The sequence below is a fragment of the Myotis yumanensis genome, unplaced genomic scaffold, assembly GCF_028538775.1.
Source record: "Myotis yumanensis isolate MYYU_CA2020_CCGP unplaced genomic scaffold, mMyoYum1.0.hap1 SCAF_10, whole genome shotgun sequence".
NCBI classification, from domain to species: domain Eukaryota; kingdom Metazoa; phylum Chordata; class Mammalia; order Chiroptera; family Vespertilionidae; genus Myotis; species Myotis yumanensis.
The window spans coordinates 68986407-68999396 of NW_027223761.1; the positions used below are offsets into that span (position 1 = coordinate 68986407).

The 12990-nt window shown below is 37.1% G+C and overlaps 1 protein-coding gene across 1 annotated transcript; it reads left to right on the plus strand.

The window, feature by feature from the left end:
* The first annotated feature begins 1326 nt into the window (after positions 1–1326).
* Positions 1327–6940, plus strand: BTG4 (BTG anti-proliferation factor 4). Its single transcript, XM_070426926.1, has 4 exons — positions 1327–1499; positions 2057–2194; positions 2769–2967; positions 6758–6940. Exons 1-4 carry the CDS (start codon positions 1327–1329, stop codon positions 6938–6940), a joined length of 693 nt encoding a protein of 230 aa, XP_070283027.1.
* Positions 6941–12990: the final 6050 nt, after the last annotated feature.

Below are 12990 nucleotides of genomic sequence, written 5' to 3' on the forward strand. Positions count from 1 at the left end.
TAACGAGTTTTTCGAGATACGAGCCGTCTCTCGGCCGATTTTTTGCTTTGAGTTGCGAGCTAAAATTCGGGTTACGAGCCAGCTTCAGATACCCCACCGCTAGTTGGCGCAGCAAACGTCACAGTGAACGCCACAACATCAGCCCAGCATCATGTGTCTCACTCGTTCACTTTTTGATTTGACATACGAGTAATTTGAGTTACAAGTTCTGTCAGGGAACGAATTAAACTTGTAAGTCAAGGCCCCACTGTATTGACTCAGTAGATCCAGCCCAAGCTCCAAGACTCTGCCTTTTTAACAAGCAGCCGGGTAGATCCAAACCAGGTGGTCAGGGCCCACACTTTGAGAACTAGTGAGGTTGATAAACTCTGAAATCTCTTCCACTTATTTCACAAATAAACATATCAGTAAATAATGTCTGCAGTCCACATATGACTGTGCAGAGAAAGTTGTAAGTTCTATAAAAGATTCAAGACAAAATTCTTTAATATGGTGACAGTTACAATTAGAAGTGAACTTATTTGGAATGTAGGATATTAGAATATGGAAGGGGACGGCTTGATTCTCAATTTGTCAGATAAGACTTAAAAAGTGCAATGGAAGTTACAAATGCAGTTTGAAAATCTTTAAACAGAGAACCCTGTCGACATAGACAAGGAGCAATTTCATGGGGGCTGAGAAAAAAGCTGAGCATCCTGAATGATAGCACCTGTGTCAGGCTAAACACCTACCAGGCTTTGGGGCCCAGGCTACTATAAATTTCCGCCTGAAACTAACAAAACATGTGTGAGTGAGAGTTGGAAACTAAAAGCATAGTTGGTCTTCTGACTCTGGCCCACTTTGTGTTGGGGCTGAAGTTTTTTTTGCTGGCAAGTACAATATTTTTTTATTAATATTAACTTTTATTTAAAGCATGCAACCTGAGAGCCACATTTTAAAATGTTTTTGCTCTCTATAAATATGTTTTTTAAAAGTGGGGCTTGGTGTAATTACTGTCCAACATAAAGACTTTTTCTTTTGCTTAAGTTGCATAATGAAGTTTTGTTTGTTTCTTAGGTGTATTAAAGTTTAAAAAAGATATTTTTCCTTTGACATTTGTTAAAAACTGGCTAGTTGAAGAGGTGGTATTTTTGCCTGTTTTGTTGATACCACTCATGTGCTTATTTAGTTATTAAAAACTAGCAAATAATTTCTAATTAAAATGTAAGGTGTATACAATTTCCAAATAGTAACTACATGTTGGTAAGTGAGGCTCTTGGTTCTATTTAATTCATTCTTGCTTCCTTTTAATGGTTGCAGACCTCATAGATCTTTCTCCCTTGAATCATGAGAGATGAAATTGCAACAGCGGTTTTCTTTGTCACAAGACTGGTGAAAAAGCATGATAAACTGAGTAAACAGCAAATAGAAAACTTTGCAGAAAAGCTGATGACTATCTTGTTTAAAACATACAGAGGCCACTGGCACTCTGAGTGCCCTTCTAAAGGGCAAGCCTTCAGGTGAGAGCTAGTGTGGGGTATGGGGAAGCGGGGGGAAGCAGGCATTGGCAACGATTTTGTTGGCAGCCTATGAGGAATGCAAGTTTTATGGACTGAATGTGGGCTTGCTTGAAAGAAAGAGATACTTGGTGATAGTGCAGTTGAATATTCTAGCACAAACCCCCTTATGTGAGGTGGATTGAGCAATTTCTAACTGGTGCTAACGATGAAAAATATGCAGTGAACGCTTGGTGAATGAATTGTGTGACTCAGTGATGCAACTCACATTCTGAGTTGCTGTGAGAAAAGCTGAGGTTTCACTCTTATTTGTAAAACTGGAGGGTGGGGAAGGGGTGGGGGAAAGCAGGGGTGAGGTGGGAGCTTTGTGTATTGCAGCAGAAGCCTAAAACCGTATTTCTTCTAAATCCTAACTAAAACAGAGTGCGGTGGTTCTCACAATGCCTGTCTGTGCCCTTGAAGTGGCTGGTAAGGGTGACATTCATGTCTGACAGTTTCTATGATTCTCCGGCTAAAGCACCTGTCGACATGCCTTTGTTTCCCTTCCCTTGCTTTTTAAGGTGTATCCGGATAAACAATAATCAGAATAAAGATCCCATTCTACAGAGGGCTTGTGCTGAAAGTAATGTGAATTTTTCTCACCTGGGACTTCCAAAGGAGATGACCTTATGGGTAGATCCCTTTGAAGTTTGCTGCAGGTGAGTAACCTCGTTGGAAGTAAGAGTCTGCGTTCCCTCTGACAGGTGGAAACCTTAGGTTAGTTAGTCAGTTCTGTACACGTTTGTGAAAGATGGTGCCCTGGGTTAACAGTGAGGGCAATGGTTGGTTAAGGTTTTAGTTACAACTTTATTAGACAACGCAGACTTCCAGGAGGAGTGGGAAGCACAACGATTTTGCATAATATTCGAAATTTGATTTTAATCCCTGCCAATAGTAGATTATGTCTAAGTCCTATAGGCAGTATCAAAGGGGAAGAGGAGTTATCTACCATGGGGCAATTCAGGCCATCAGTTCAATCAAAAGAAATGAGTCTTTGTCTTTTTCTGAGCTGTTAACCAAGATAGCGCTTAAGGAACACCCCCACCAATTACAACAGTGCAGTAGCTGAAGGTCATAAACGTCTCTCAACTTGCTTTGCTGTCAAGTCATTTCAATTTGTTTTTCAAAATAACTCTTTTTGTAAAAGTTAGTGAGTTGTCTCCAGAAGAAATTAGAGATGAGCTGTGAGACGTTGAATCCCAAACAAATACTTTATTTTCTTTTCCTACTTAGGTATGGTGAGAAAAATCACCCGTTTACAGTTGCTTCTTTCAAAGGCAGATGGGAGGAATGGGAGATCTCCCGAAAAGTCCTGGATGCTGTCAGTAGAGCCTCACTAGACTACTCCTCGGGCACTTCCTCCGATGAAGAAAGTTGTAGCAGAGAGCCCCGGATAATTCCTAAAGTCAGCAATCCGAGGAGTATTTATCAGGTAAAGCGTGCTCCAGGCCTCCTGTCTACTTTTATTCCTATTCTGATTCTAAAAAGAATGTGCTGACTATAAAAGCAAAGAAACAACAATTGGAAAACCTGGAAAAAACCAACACTGCAAAGTTTAAAATCACAATATTAACATTCTGGCAAAACGTTTTTCTGTGTTTTGTTTTTTCCTTCTATATGTAGTTCCTCTACTTGGCTGAATGATCAGGATCTATGCTATCATTTGCAGTCCCATTTTTCCGTATAGTATTTGGGCATAAACTTCCTTTCACCTAAATTTCTTCAGAATAAATATTAAAATTAGTGGCCTTTCTTATTTTTTTAATTTTTATTTAATTTTTATTTAATTTTTATTTTTATTTTTTTTTAAATTTTTTAAAAAATATATTTTATTGAGTTTTTACAGAGAGGAAGGGAGAGAGATAGAGAGTTAGAAACATCGATGAGAGAGAAACACCGATCAGCTGCCTCCTGCACATCTCCCACTGGGGATGTGCCCGCAACCCAGGTACATGCCCTTGACCAGAATCGAACCTGGGACCTCTCATTCTGCAGGCTCTATCCATTGAGCCAAACCGGTTTCGGCTTATTTTTATTTTTAATTTTTATTTTTTTTACCACAACCTGTAGAAAGACACGCATAGCTATATGTTAGAAATAGTTTTCATGAAACACTACCTACCCTTAGTAGGTACAATGATTCCAACACTTTGAATTAAATTAAATTGATTTCAACCATCTAAATTGATTTCATGACTCACTAATGGTGGCAACCCACAGTTTGAAAAACACCGATCTAGGGAGATCTGTGTTGACACTTTATATGTGTATGCTTGTATGTTTCCTTAAAATGATCACTTATGGCCCTAGCTGGTTTGGCTCAGTGGATAGAGCATCGACCTGCAGACTCAAGGGTCCCGGGTTCGATTCCAGTCAATGGCACATGCCCGGGTTGTGGGCTCGATCCCCAGTGGAGGGCACGCAGGAGGCAGCCGATCAATGATTCTCTTTCATCATTGATGTTTCTATCTCTCTCTCCCTCCCCCTTCCTCTCTGAAATTAATTAAAAAATAAAATAAAATGATCACTTATGTATTCACATGTTAAAGTAATTTAAATACTTAAAATTTTAATATTCATTTGCTTTCCTAGTAATTTACTCAGTTAATCTAGATATCTGCCAATAATAAATTATTTCCACATTGTTATATAAAAAAAGCTGATAACTTATACAGAAAGATGTCTGAATTTTAAATTATTTCTGGAGATTTGATTCTCAGACATGGAATTACTGGGTCCATACATTTTAATAAATGTATGGACATTTTACTCATTCTCAATGTACAGCCAAAGTACCTTTTAGAAAATTATATTTATTTGTAGTCTAACCAGCTTTATGTGAAAGTGTTTACCATTTTTCCTAAAATTGAGTATTCTCACTTAAAAATAGTTTTGATAACAATAATATTACATATATTATTAAAGTTTAAAACTTAAAAATCTCCATGTCCCCAAATATTTTAGGTATTTACTATCTTAATGAATTTCCTTTTTTTATCCACTTATCATTTAACTTCTGAATGTATTAGTATAGGCTCTTCAAACTTTAAGAGTATTTTAACTGCCCTGACTGGTTTGGCTCAGTGGATAGAGTGTTGGCCTGCGGACTGAAGGGTCCCAGGTTCGATTCTGGTCAAGGGCATGTACCTTGGTTGCGGGCACATCCCCAGTGGGAGATGTGCAGGAGGCAGCTGATTGATGTTCCTCTCTCATCGATGTTTCTAACTCTCTATCCTTCTCCCTTCCTCGCTGCAAAAAAATAAAATATATTTTTAAAAAAAAGAGTATTTTAACTTGTCATTTTACTGGAAAATATTATTTCTCCAGCTTGTTTAGTTTTCTAAACTATATAGATAGTTTGTACATAGTTCTATGTGTATAAAAGTTTAAAATTATATAGTGAAATATTTGCCCTTAATTCTATTTTTTAAATTAATTAATCAATTTATTGTCTAAAGTTTTACATATGTCTCCATTTTCCCCTCTTGACCCCCCACCCCAGCCATTCCCACCCCAGGCAAGCCCTCACCGCCCCAGTGTCTGTGTCCATTGGTTATGCTAATATGCATGCATACAAGTCCTTTGATTGCTCTCTAACCACCCCCGCCCCCGCCATTTGTCTCTGGATCTATTCTTGTTCATCAAATTATGTTGATCATTATATCCCACATATGAGTGAGATCGTGTGATATTTATCTTTCTCTGACTGGCTTATTTTGCTTAGCATAATGCTCTCCAGTTCCATCCATGCTGTTGCAAATGGTGAAAGTTCCTTCTTTTTTATAGCGCTGTAGTGTTCCATTGTGTAGATGTACCACTGCTTTTTAATCCACTCATCTGCTGATGGGCACTTAGGTTGTTTCCAAATCTTAGCTATTGGAAATTGTGCTGCTATGAACATAGGGTGTATATATCCTTTCTGATTGGTGTTTCTGGTTTCTTGGGATATAGTCCTAGAAGTGGGATTACTGGGTCAAATGGGAATTCGATTTTTAACTTTTTGAGGAAACTCCATACTGTCTTTCACTGTGGCTGCACCAGTCTGCATTCCCACCAGCAGTGCACTAGGGTTCCTTTTTCTCCACATCCTCTCCAGCACTTGTCATTTGTTGATTTGTTGATGAGAGCCATTCTGACAGGCATGAGATGATACCTCATTGTTGTTTTGATTTGCATCTCTTGGATGATTAGTGACTTTGAGCATGTTTTCATGTGTCTCTTGGCTTTCTGAATGTCTTCTTTCAAAAAGTGTCTATCTAGGTCCTTTGCCCATTTTTTGATTGGATTGTTCATCTTCCTTTTGTTAAATTAAATAAGTTCCCTGTAAATGTTGGAGATTAAACCCTTATCGGTGATATCATTGGCAAATATGTTCTCCCATGCAGTGGGCTTTCTTGTTGTTTTGTTGATGGTTTCTTTTGCTGTGCAGAAGCTTTTTATTTTGATGTAGTCCCATTTGTTTATTTTATCCTTAGTCTCTCTTTACCTGGTTTTGGAATTAGGGTAATGCTGGCTTCATAGAAAGAGCTTGGAAGTGTGCCTTCCTCTTGAATTTTTTGAAATAGTCTGAGGAGGATAGGTTTTAGTTCTTCTTTGAATGCTTGAAAGAACTCCCCTGTAAAGCCATCCCAGACCAGGACTTTTGTTTGCTGGAAGATTTTTGATCACTGCTTCAATTTCTTCAGTAGCTTTCGGCCTATTCAGGTTTTTTGATTCTTCCTGATTGAGATCTAATTCTATTTTTATGCTTAGAAAGGCCATCTTCCATTTAGGGATCAGCTGTATTCTTCTAGAACAATATCATTTCAGAGTATGGTCTATAAAACATCTGTATTGGTCACTTGAGATGTTTAAAATGGATATTTCCTGACCTCCACTCAGAGATCATGATTAGACAGTTTTGGGTCCCACCAGTGGGGTGGGGTGAGGTAGGGGAGAATGCACAAATATATAGACATTTGCATAAGTGTGTTTTTAAAAATTTTATTTAAATTAAAAAATTATTTTTATTTAAAGGTATGAAATTGACTTGCTTTATACCCTTGAAAATGCTAGCCAATTTTTTCCAAATATGATTGTCCACTTCTCTTCATTTGAACTTCCTATGCTTTTGAAACATTTAACTCCTGAGTTATAGGTTTTATTTAACCCTTAGGGCTAACTTCTTAGTTTAAAAAAGATCTTTATGCACCTTTTTATCACTTTTTTCTTCTTTTTTCCAGGTTGAAAACCTGAAACAGCCCTTTCAAACTTGGTTCCAAATCCCCCCAAAAAAGAAAGTATTGGATGGCGGTCTGGGCCACCTGAGAAATGCTTATCACGCGCTGCATAGGAACCGCAGGGGCCATAAGCCTGCGGCTGTGTGCCTGGTGGACAGGTACCACTGGGTCAACACCAACCGATAAGGCAGTGGCTGCGCGCTCAGTGCCATAGTGCTCAGAGGAGCCACTTTATTTCCTCTAAAACAAAACTAGTCTGAGGTTGAGAGGCTCATGAAGCAGAAAAAGTAACATTAGGGACCAGGGTACATGATGGGAATCCTCTCACACAAATCATGACAGTGTTCTTAGCTCTACTTTTAATTCTTATTTAATTTTATATGAAGTTTTAGATAACACTAATGAATGTACCCTGAAGATAATAGAATGAAGATATTAACCTGTGATAAGATTTAATGAATTATGAAAAGTAACAGTTTAAATAAACGTGTTGTTTTTAATATATTCCTCGTTCAGTTTGTTGCAAGAAAATTTTAAGTTTCTTTCTTCATTAGCCATTTAAAAAAAAAGCAGGTCTTCATTTAGGGAAGAGTGAGCTTCATAATATAGTTTTCTGGTTCTACTTTATTACCTACCATCACTTTTATTTCATAAGGCCAGTGAGAGCTTGTTTGAAAATTGCTCTTTAAGATACATAATTCCCTTTATAAAAAAAAATTGGTTTTATTTCTAAACCTCAAAATAGACTTAATAATTATGACTTACTTTATAAGAGTGATACATGCTCATCATAAGAATTCAAGCTAAGTGGAAAAACAGCACCAAGAAAATAAAATGCGATCACGTCCAGCCAGAAATTACCATTATTCACATTAAATGGTGACCATCATTCCAGTCATCCTCTTCTATATACAGATGTAAGAATCTGTACACACACAATTTAACAAGAAAAGCATGCTACAGGAGCCACTTGTAAATATTTGGATTCAACTTTATTTGATCTTAGCAAAACAAAGAAACCTAAAGTGAAACAGAATTGTTGAATATTCATCAGCTTTTCTATCACAAAGTATCTTATTTCTTGAAAGACTTCTTTATGTTTGTTTTTTTTTTTTAAAGGAAAACACTAAGAGGCTGGAATAATCTTCAAAACTTAAAAAATTTATGCAGTATTGGTTATTTGTTGCTATATAAGCTGCAGAAATTAGCACTCTTATTTTTTCTTTGTCCCTTATTTCCCATGTCATTTTTTAAAAAACAGAGGTGTAATCGATAGATAGCATTATATTATTTTCAAGTATACATTATATTATTTTCAGGTATACAACATGATTTGGATATTTGTGTACTCTGTGAAATCATCACCACAATACGCCTAGTTAACATGCACCATCATACATAGTTACAAAATTTTTCTTGTGATGTCAACTTTTAAGATTTACTCTCTTGGCAACTTTCAAATATGTGGCCTTTTTAATGTTACAGTTTAACATTTATGTTCTGTCTTAAAACAATTATTCCTATAGTTTTTTTTCTTAGTTCTAATGTTAAAACTGATTCAATGTTCATCAATAAACTTTTCTATACTGTGAAATCTATTTTGATTCATTTTTGGTGAACTGGATTTAGCAGCTTTTCTTTTTAAAAAATTGTTTGAGATAATTGTAAATTTACATACAGCTAAGAAATAGATACTGTGCACTCTTTACCCAGTTTCCACCAAAGGTAACATTTTGTGAAACTATAATATCACAACCAGATACAGAATATTTGCATCACCCACCAGCATCCCTCTTGCTGCCTTTAATAGTCACACCCACTTCCCTCCCACTATCATCCCTTCCTTAACCCCCTTGACAACTACTAATCTGTTCCCCATTTCTATAATTTTGTCACCTCAAGAATGTTATAAATGGAATCATATGTAGGTAACCTTTTGGGGTTGGCTTTTTTCACTAAGCAAAGTTCTATGGAGATTCACCCAGGTGGTTGCATGTATCAGTAGTTTGTTCCCTATTATATATCACAAGTAGCTCTCCACTGCACTGTAGCTCGCTGCCCCGCTCTCCTGCTGATCCGTCGTTACTGTCATGGTGTAATGACCATTTGCATATTACCTCTTTATTATATAGGATGGTATGGATATACCAAGATTTGTTGGTATATCCATTTGCCTGTGGCATTTCCATTTTCCTGTCAAAGGATGACACCTGAGTTTTCTAGTTTGGGGGATTATGAATAAAACTGCTATAAACATTCATGCACATAGACTGGGAACATAAGTTTTTGTTTCTCTGGGATAAGTGCCTTAGAGTGCAAATACTGGGTCACATGGTTGTTGTATGTTTGGATTTGTAAGAAGTTATCACACTGTTTTATAGGGTGGCTGTACCATTACTCCCACCAGCAATGTATGAAGGATGTAGTTTCTCCATATCGGTGCCTGCCTTTGGTTTTGATCTCTTCACACTTACCAGAATGACTTAAATTTAAAAAAAAAATAGTGTCAAATCATTGTAGTTTTACCATCTATTTATTCTCTTCGGTGAAATGTCTGTGCCATGTCTTCTGGCCATCTCAGGAAGGGATTCCTCATAGCTGTTGGACTGGAATGGAAATTCCAGCTCCTCATGTTGTTTCGACTAACACTTTGGTGACGGTGGCCCTATTACCAGTGGGCAATAGTGAAAGTTCTAACTCTTGGCCTCTGTTGATGCCACTCCAGTGGGAAGGTGGTGGTGAGGGGACTTATTGCTGCCATATTGTTAGTGGATGTCTAGATTTGCCACACAGTCTCCACTGACATCATGGAGTTGGGGCGGGGGCGGGGGGGGTGGGGGCGGGTTGTAACTGCCCTGTGGGGATGAAAGATGAAAATCCCCCGCTTGCTACTTCATCTTTCCTGGCATCTCCACAGGAGGAGGTTGGGGTGCCTTGTTACAGGTTGGTGAGTGGGGGGAAGTCTAGACTCCCCAACCAACTTTTCTTGGTGTGGTTGGAGGCAGGGTTTTTGTTTGCACTTTGGGCTGTGATGTTTGGCTGGAGTAAAGCAGTCATTGTCTAAAGGTTTTCTGTCTTAGTGGGCTGCTCCTTTCTCAGTTCTCTGGCTGAAGAGAGCAGGCTTTTGTGGAGCTCTTTTGGTCTGTGCTCACTGGTGTTTGTGGGTTACTGGGGTTTATTTCTAAGTTGGGAATACATGAAGAAAAAAGAGAATCTGTGGAGTTCACCATCACAGGCTGCCTTGGACTCAGAGGTCCCTGGCTGTTCTGTTTTCTTCTCTACACCTTTCAAAATCTTCTTGTTTATTTTTTATACATAATACCCAGGTATTTTAGTTGTATTTGGTAGAAGGAGTAGGGAAAAGTATGCCATTTATTCTTCCTGGAAACAGAAGTCTATGCACTACTTTTGAAGTTAAAAACCACATTTTCTTAAAACAAGTATTATATTTTGGGGAAAGGGTTCTTTTTGTTAATAGTTGGTGAAATATGGCTTCTATACCTATTAAGGTTTTCTTATCCTTTTTCTGCTCAGTGGGCTATTATTGTGTGTGTATGTGTGTGCATACAAGCTAATTCCTTAAAGATAACTCAAATATCAAAACTTAATCTCACATTTATTAAGTCAGCAAGAAATACACATAAGACAGCAGGAAAGAGAACGTGGTCCCTGCCTTGTAATCTGTGGCATTTCCATTAAAAAGTGCATGCTTACTAAAAGCTTACAGCTGTTAATGTATTAATGGAATCAGGTGCAAGGCCCAAGAAATCAGGAAGTTGGATCATGTTCGAGTAGGTGTATTGCTCAGCCAAAACTAAGAATACAAAAGAAAGAGCTTTGCTTTCTGCACAGCATTTTCTTTACCACCTCTCTCAGAGGCCCTGGGCTTTTGCCTAACTATCCTAAATAGTATTGCATGTCTGGCATAATTAATCTTCACTTTACTCACTGGGAAATTCATTTAATAATTTATATAAATAGTTCAATAAAGTTCTTAAGTGCATACTCCAATATTATATCATCTCAAAGTACTGGAGAAGTCTTTAATCTTATAATGTTGTGCATTGATTGCAGGTGTGAGTGTATATAAGAATCTAATAATTTAATCTGAATGGCTATTTAAGATGACTAAGTGAGCAAACGCTAGCAACAAAGAAATGAGAACTGGTCAGTGTAAGATGGTAGAAATAGAGGAGTTAGATGCAGTAAACTGATTCTGAGCAGATATTCTTTATGACCCGCTTTAAAACTTTTCTGATAACCTTAATCGTAAATCTTCTTGTCATGTTGTCTCACTGTGTTTTTTACGTTAACTTATTTCCCCTAAAGTAGTTTACCATTAGTATTTTGGTTGGAGTTAGAGTTAAATCTTCAGCCATGTGAAGAAATTTCTTAATTATAACAAAAGACCTGCCAGGCTAAAAAATGTTGAATATGAATTAAATACTGCATTCACTAATTAGTTATTATTCATTATCTACCCACATAGTGTTTCTTTACTAACCTGTCTTCCTTGCATTGCTCAATAGACTCAGTAACAATTGTTATATTAGTTTAAAAAATCCTTTTTAAAGTAATATAAAACCCTGAGTGAGAATCATCTTAGAGCACAAGAAAGAGAATCATCCTCGTGAGAAGCAGTTTGAATTGCTGGAATTGGATTTGTCATTTGAGCAGGCATTTGATTTGAGTTTTGTATTTGAAAAAAAATTTTTTTTTTTGGGCGGGGGCTTCTATTGGTTCATGTGATGGTTGTGTCTCTCCTGAGTAGCACTCAAATCCACCTTGAAACTTTAGTTTCAGATTACTGCTCATCTCTTTGAGGTGCTCCAACTGGGGCCTCCAAAGTGAACTTTGTATATGCCACATGAACTACATTTTATGTTCTCTTATTCCTGATCACTAAATATTGTGCAAATATATCTAACTACTTTGTGTGACTCAGAAACAGACAATTTTAGATGTTAGTCAGTCAGACAAATGATAATATATACAAATTTTACATAAAAGAAGGCCAGTCAATATTTTTAATAGATATTTTAATAAGATATGTGATCTAATGATCTTGTAGTCATAGTGAAAATGTCAGTATGTTCCTTATCTTCTGTGCCAAATATTAGCCCCTGTTATTTTATATATCACTGATGATTATAATATACATTAATGAGATTCATATATGAGTATTATAGCTATTTAAAATATTTTATCAGCTTCATCAGATGTTGTTTTGACATATTTAATACCATTTAATTATGCAGCCTGAAATGAAATCACCATTTTCTTTCTAGATCTAAAAAATAAAAAGAGAGACATATGTAGTTATTTTTATGAAAAGACAATCCACAGAATGAAGAAAAATTATTTCAGAATAAAGAATTCCTACAAATCAATTAAATAGGTGATCCAATCAGAAATGGGCAAAATACTTGACTAGACACTTCTCAAGAGAAGATTTTTAAATGGTGTACAAATATATGAAAGATGCTCAGGTTCACGGGCCACCAGGAAAGTGCAAATTAAAACCACATACCCAGAGGAATGGGTAAAATAAAAATGCAATGTACTAAGGACTGGTAAAGATGAAGAGGGACCAGAACTCTTATCCATTGTTGGTGGCAGTATATATTTATACAATCACTTTGGAAGTCTGACTTGTAGTATCTACTAAAGTTGAACATCTCCAATATTTATTGTTTTTTAAAGATATGACATTTAAGATGCTTACAAATAACTTTTTATTAAACAGCAGTAGGTACCATTATGGTATAGTAAAAGAAAACCTGAATAAGAAGTGGTGTACCCAAGTTCTAATTACTTTTTAAAAAAATATGTTTTATTTTTTACAGAGAGGAAGGGAGAGGGATAGAGAGTTAGAAACATTGACGAGAGAGAAACATTGATCAGCTGCCTTCTGCACACCCGCTACTGGGGATGTGCCCGCAACCAAGGTACATGCCCTTGACCGGAATCAAACCTGGGACCCTTCAGTCCACAGGCCGACGCTCTATCCACTGAGCCAAACCGGTTAGGGCTCTAATTACTTTTTGTCCGTTTCCAGCTGGGTGAACTGGGGCAAGTCTGAGTCTCAGTTTCTGCTCTCTAGGATTAATACTTTACCTACCTCGGGGCAGAGTGGTACATTTTGTGATTGTCTGGGTCCTTTCCAACTCTTAGATCTAAGATCCATATCTGTTGGTACTTGGGAAGCTCTTAAATAAGGTGCTGATGACCTAACT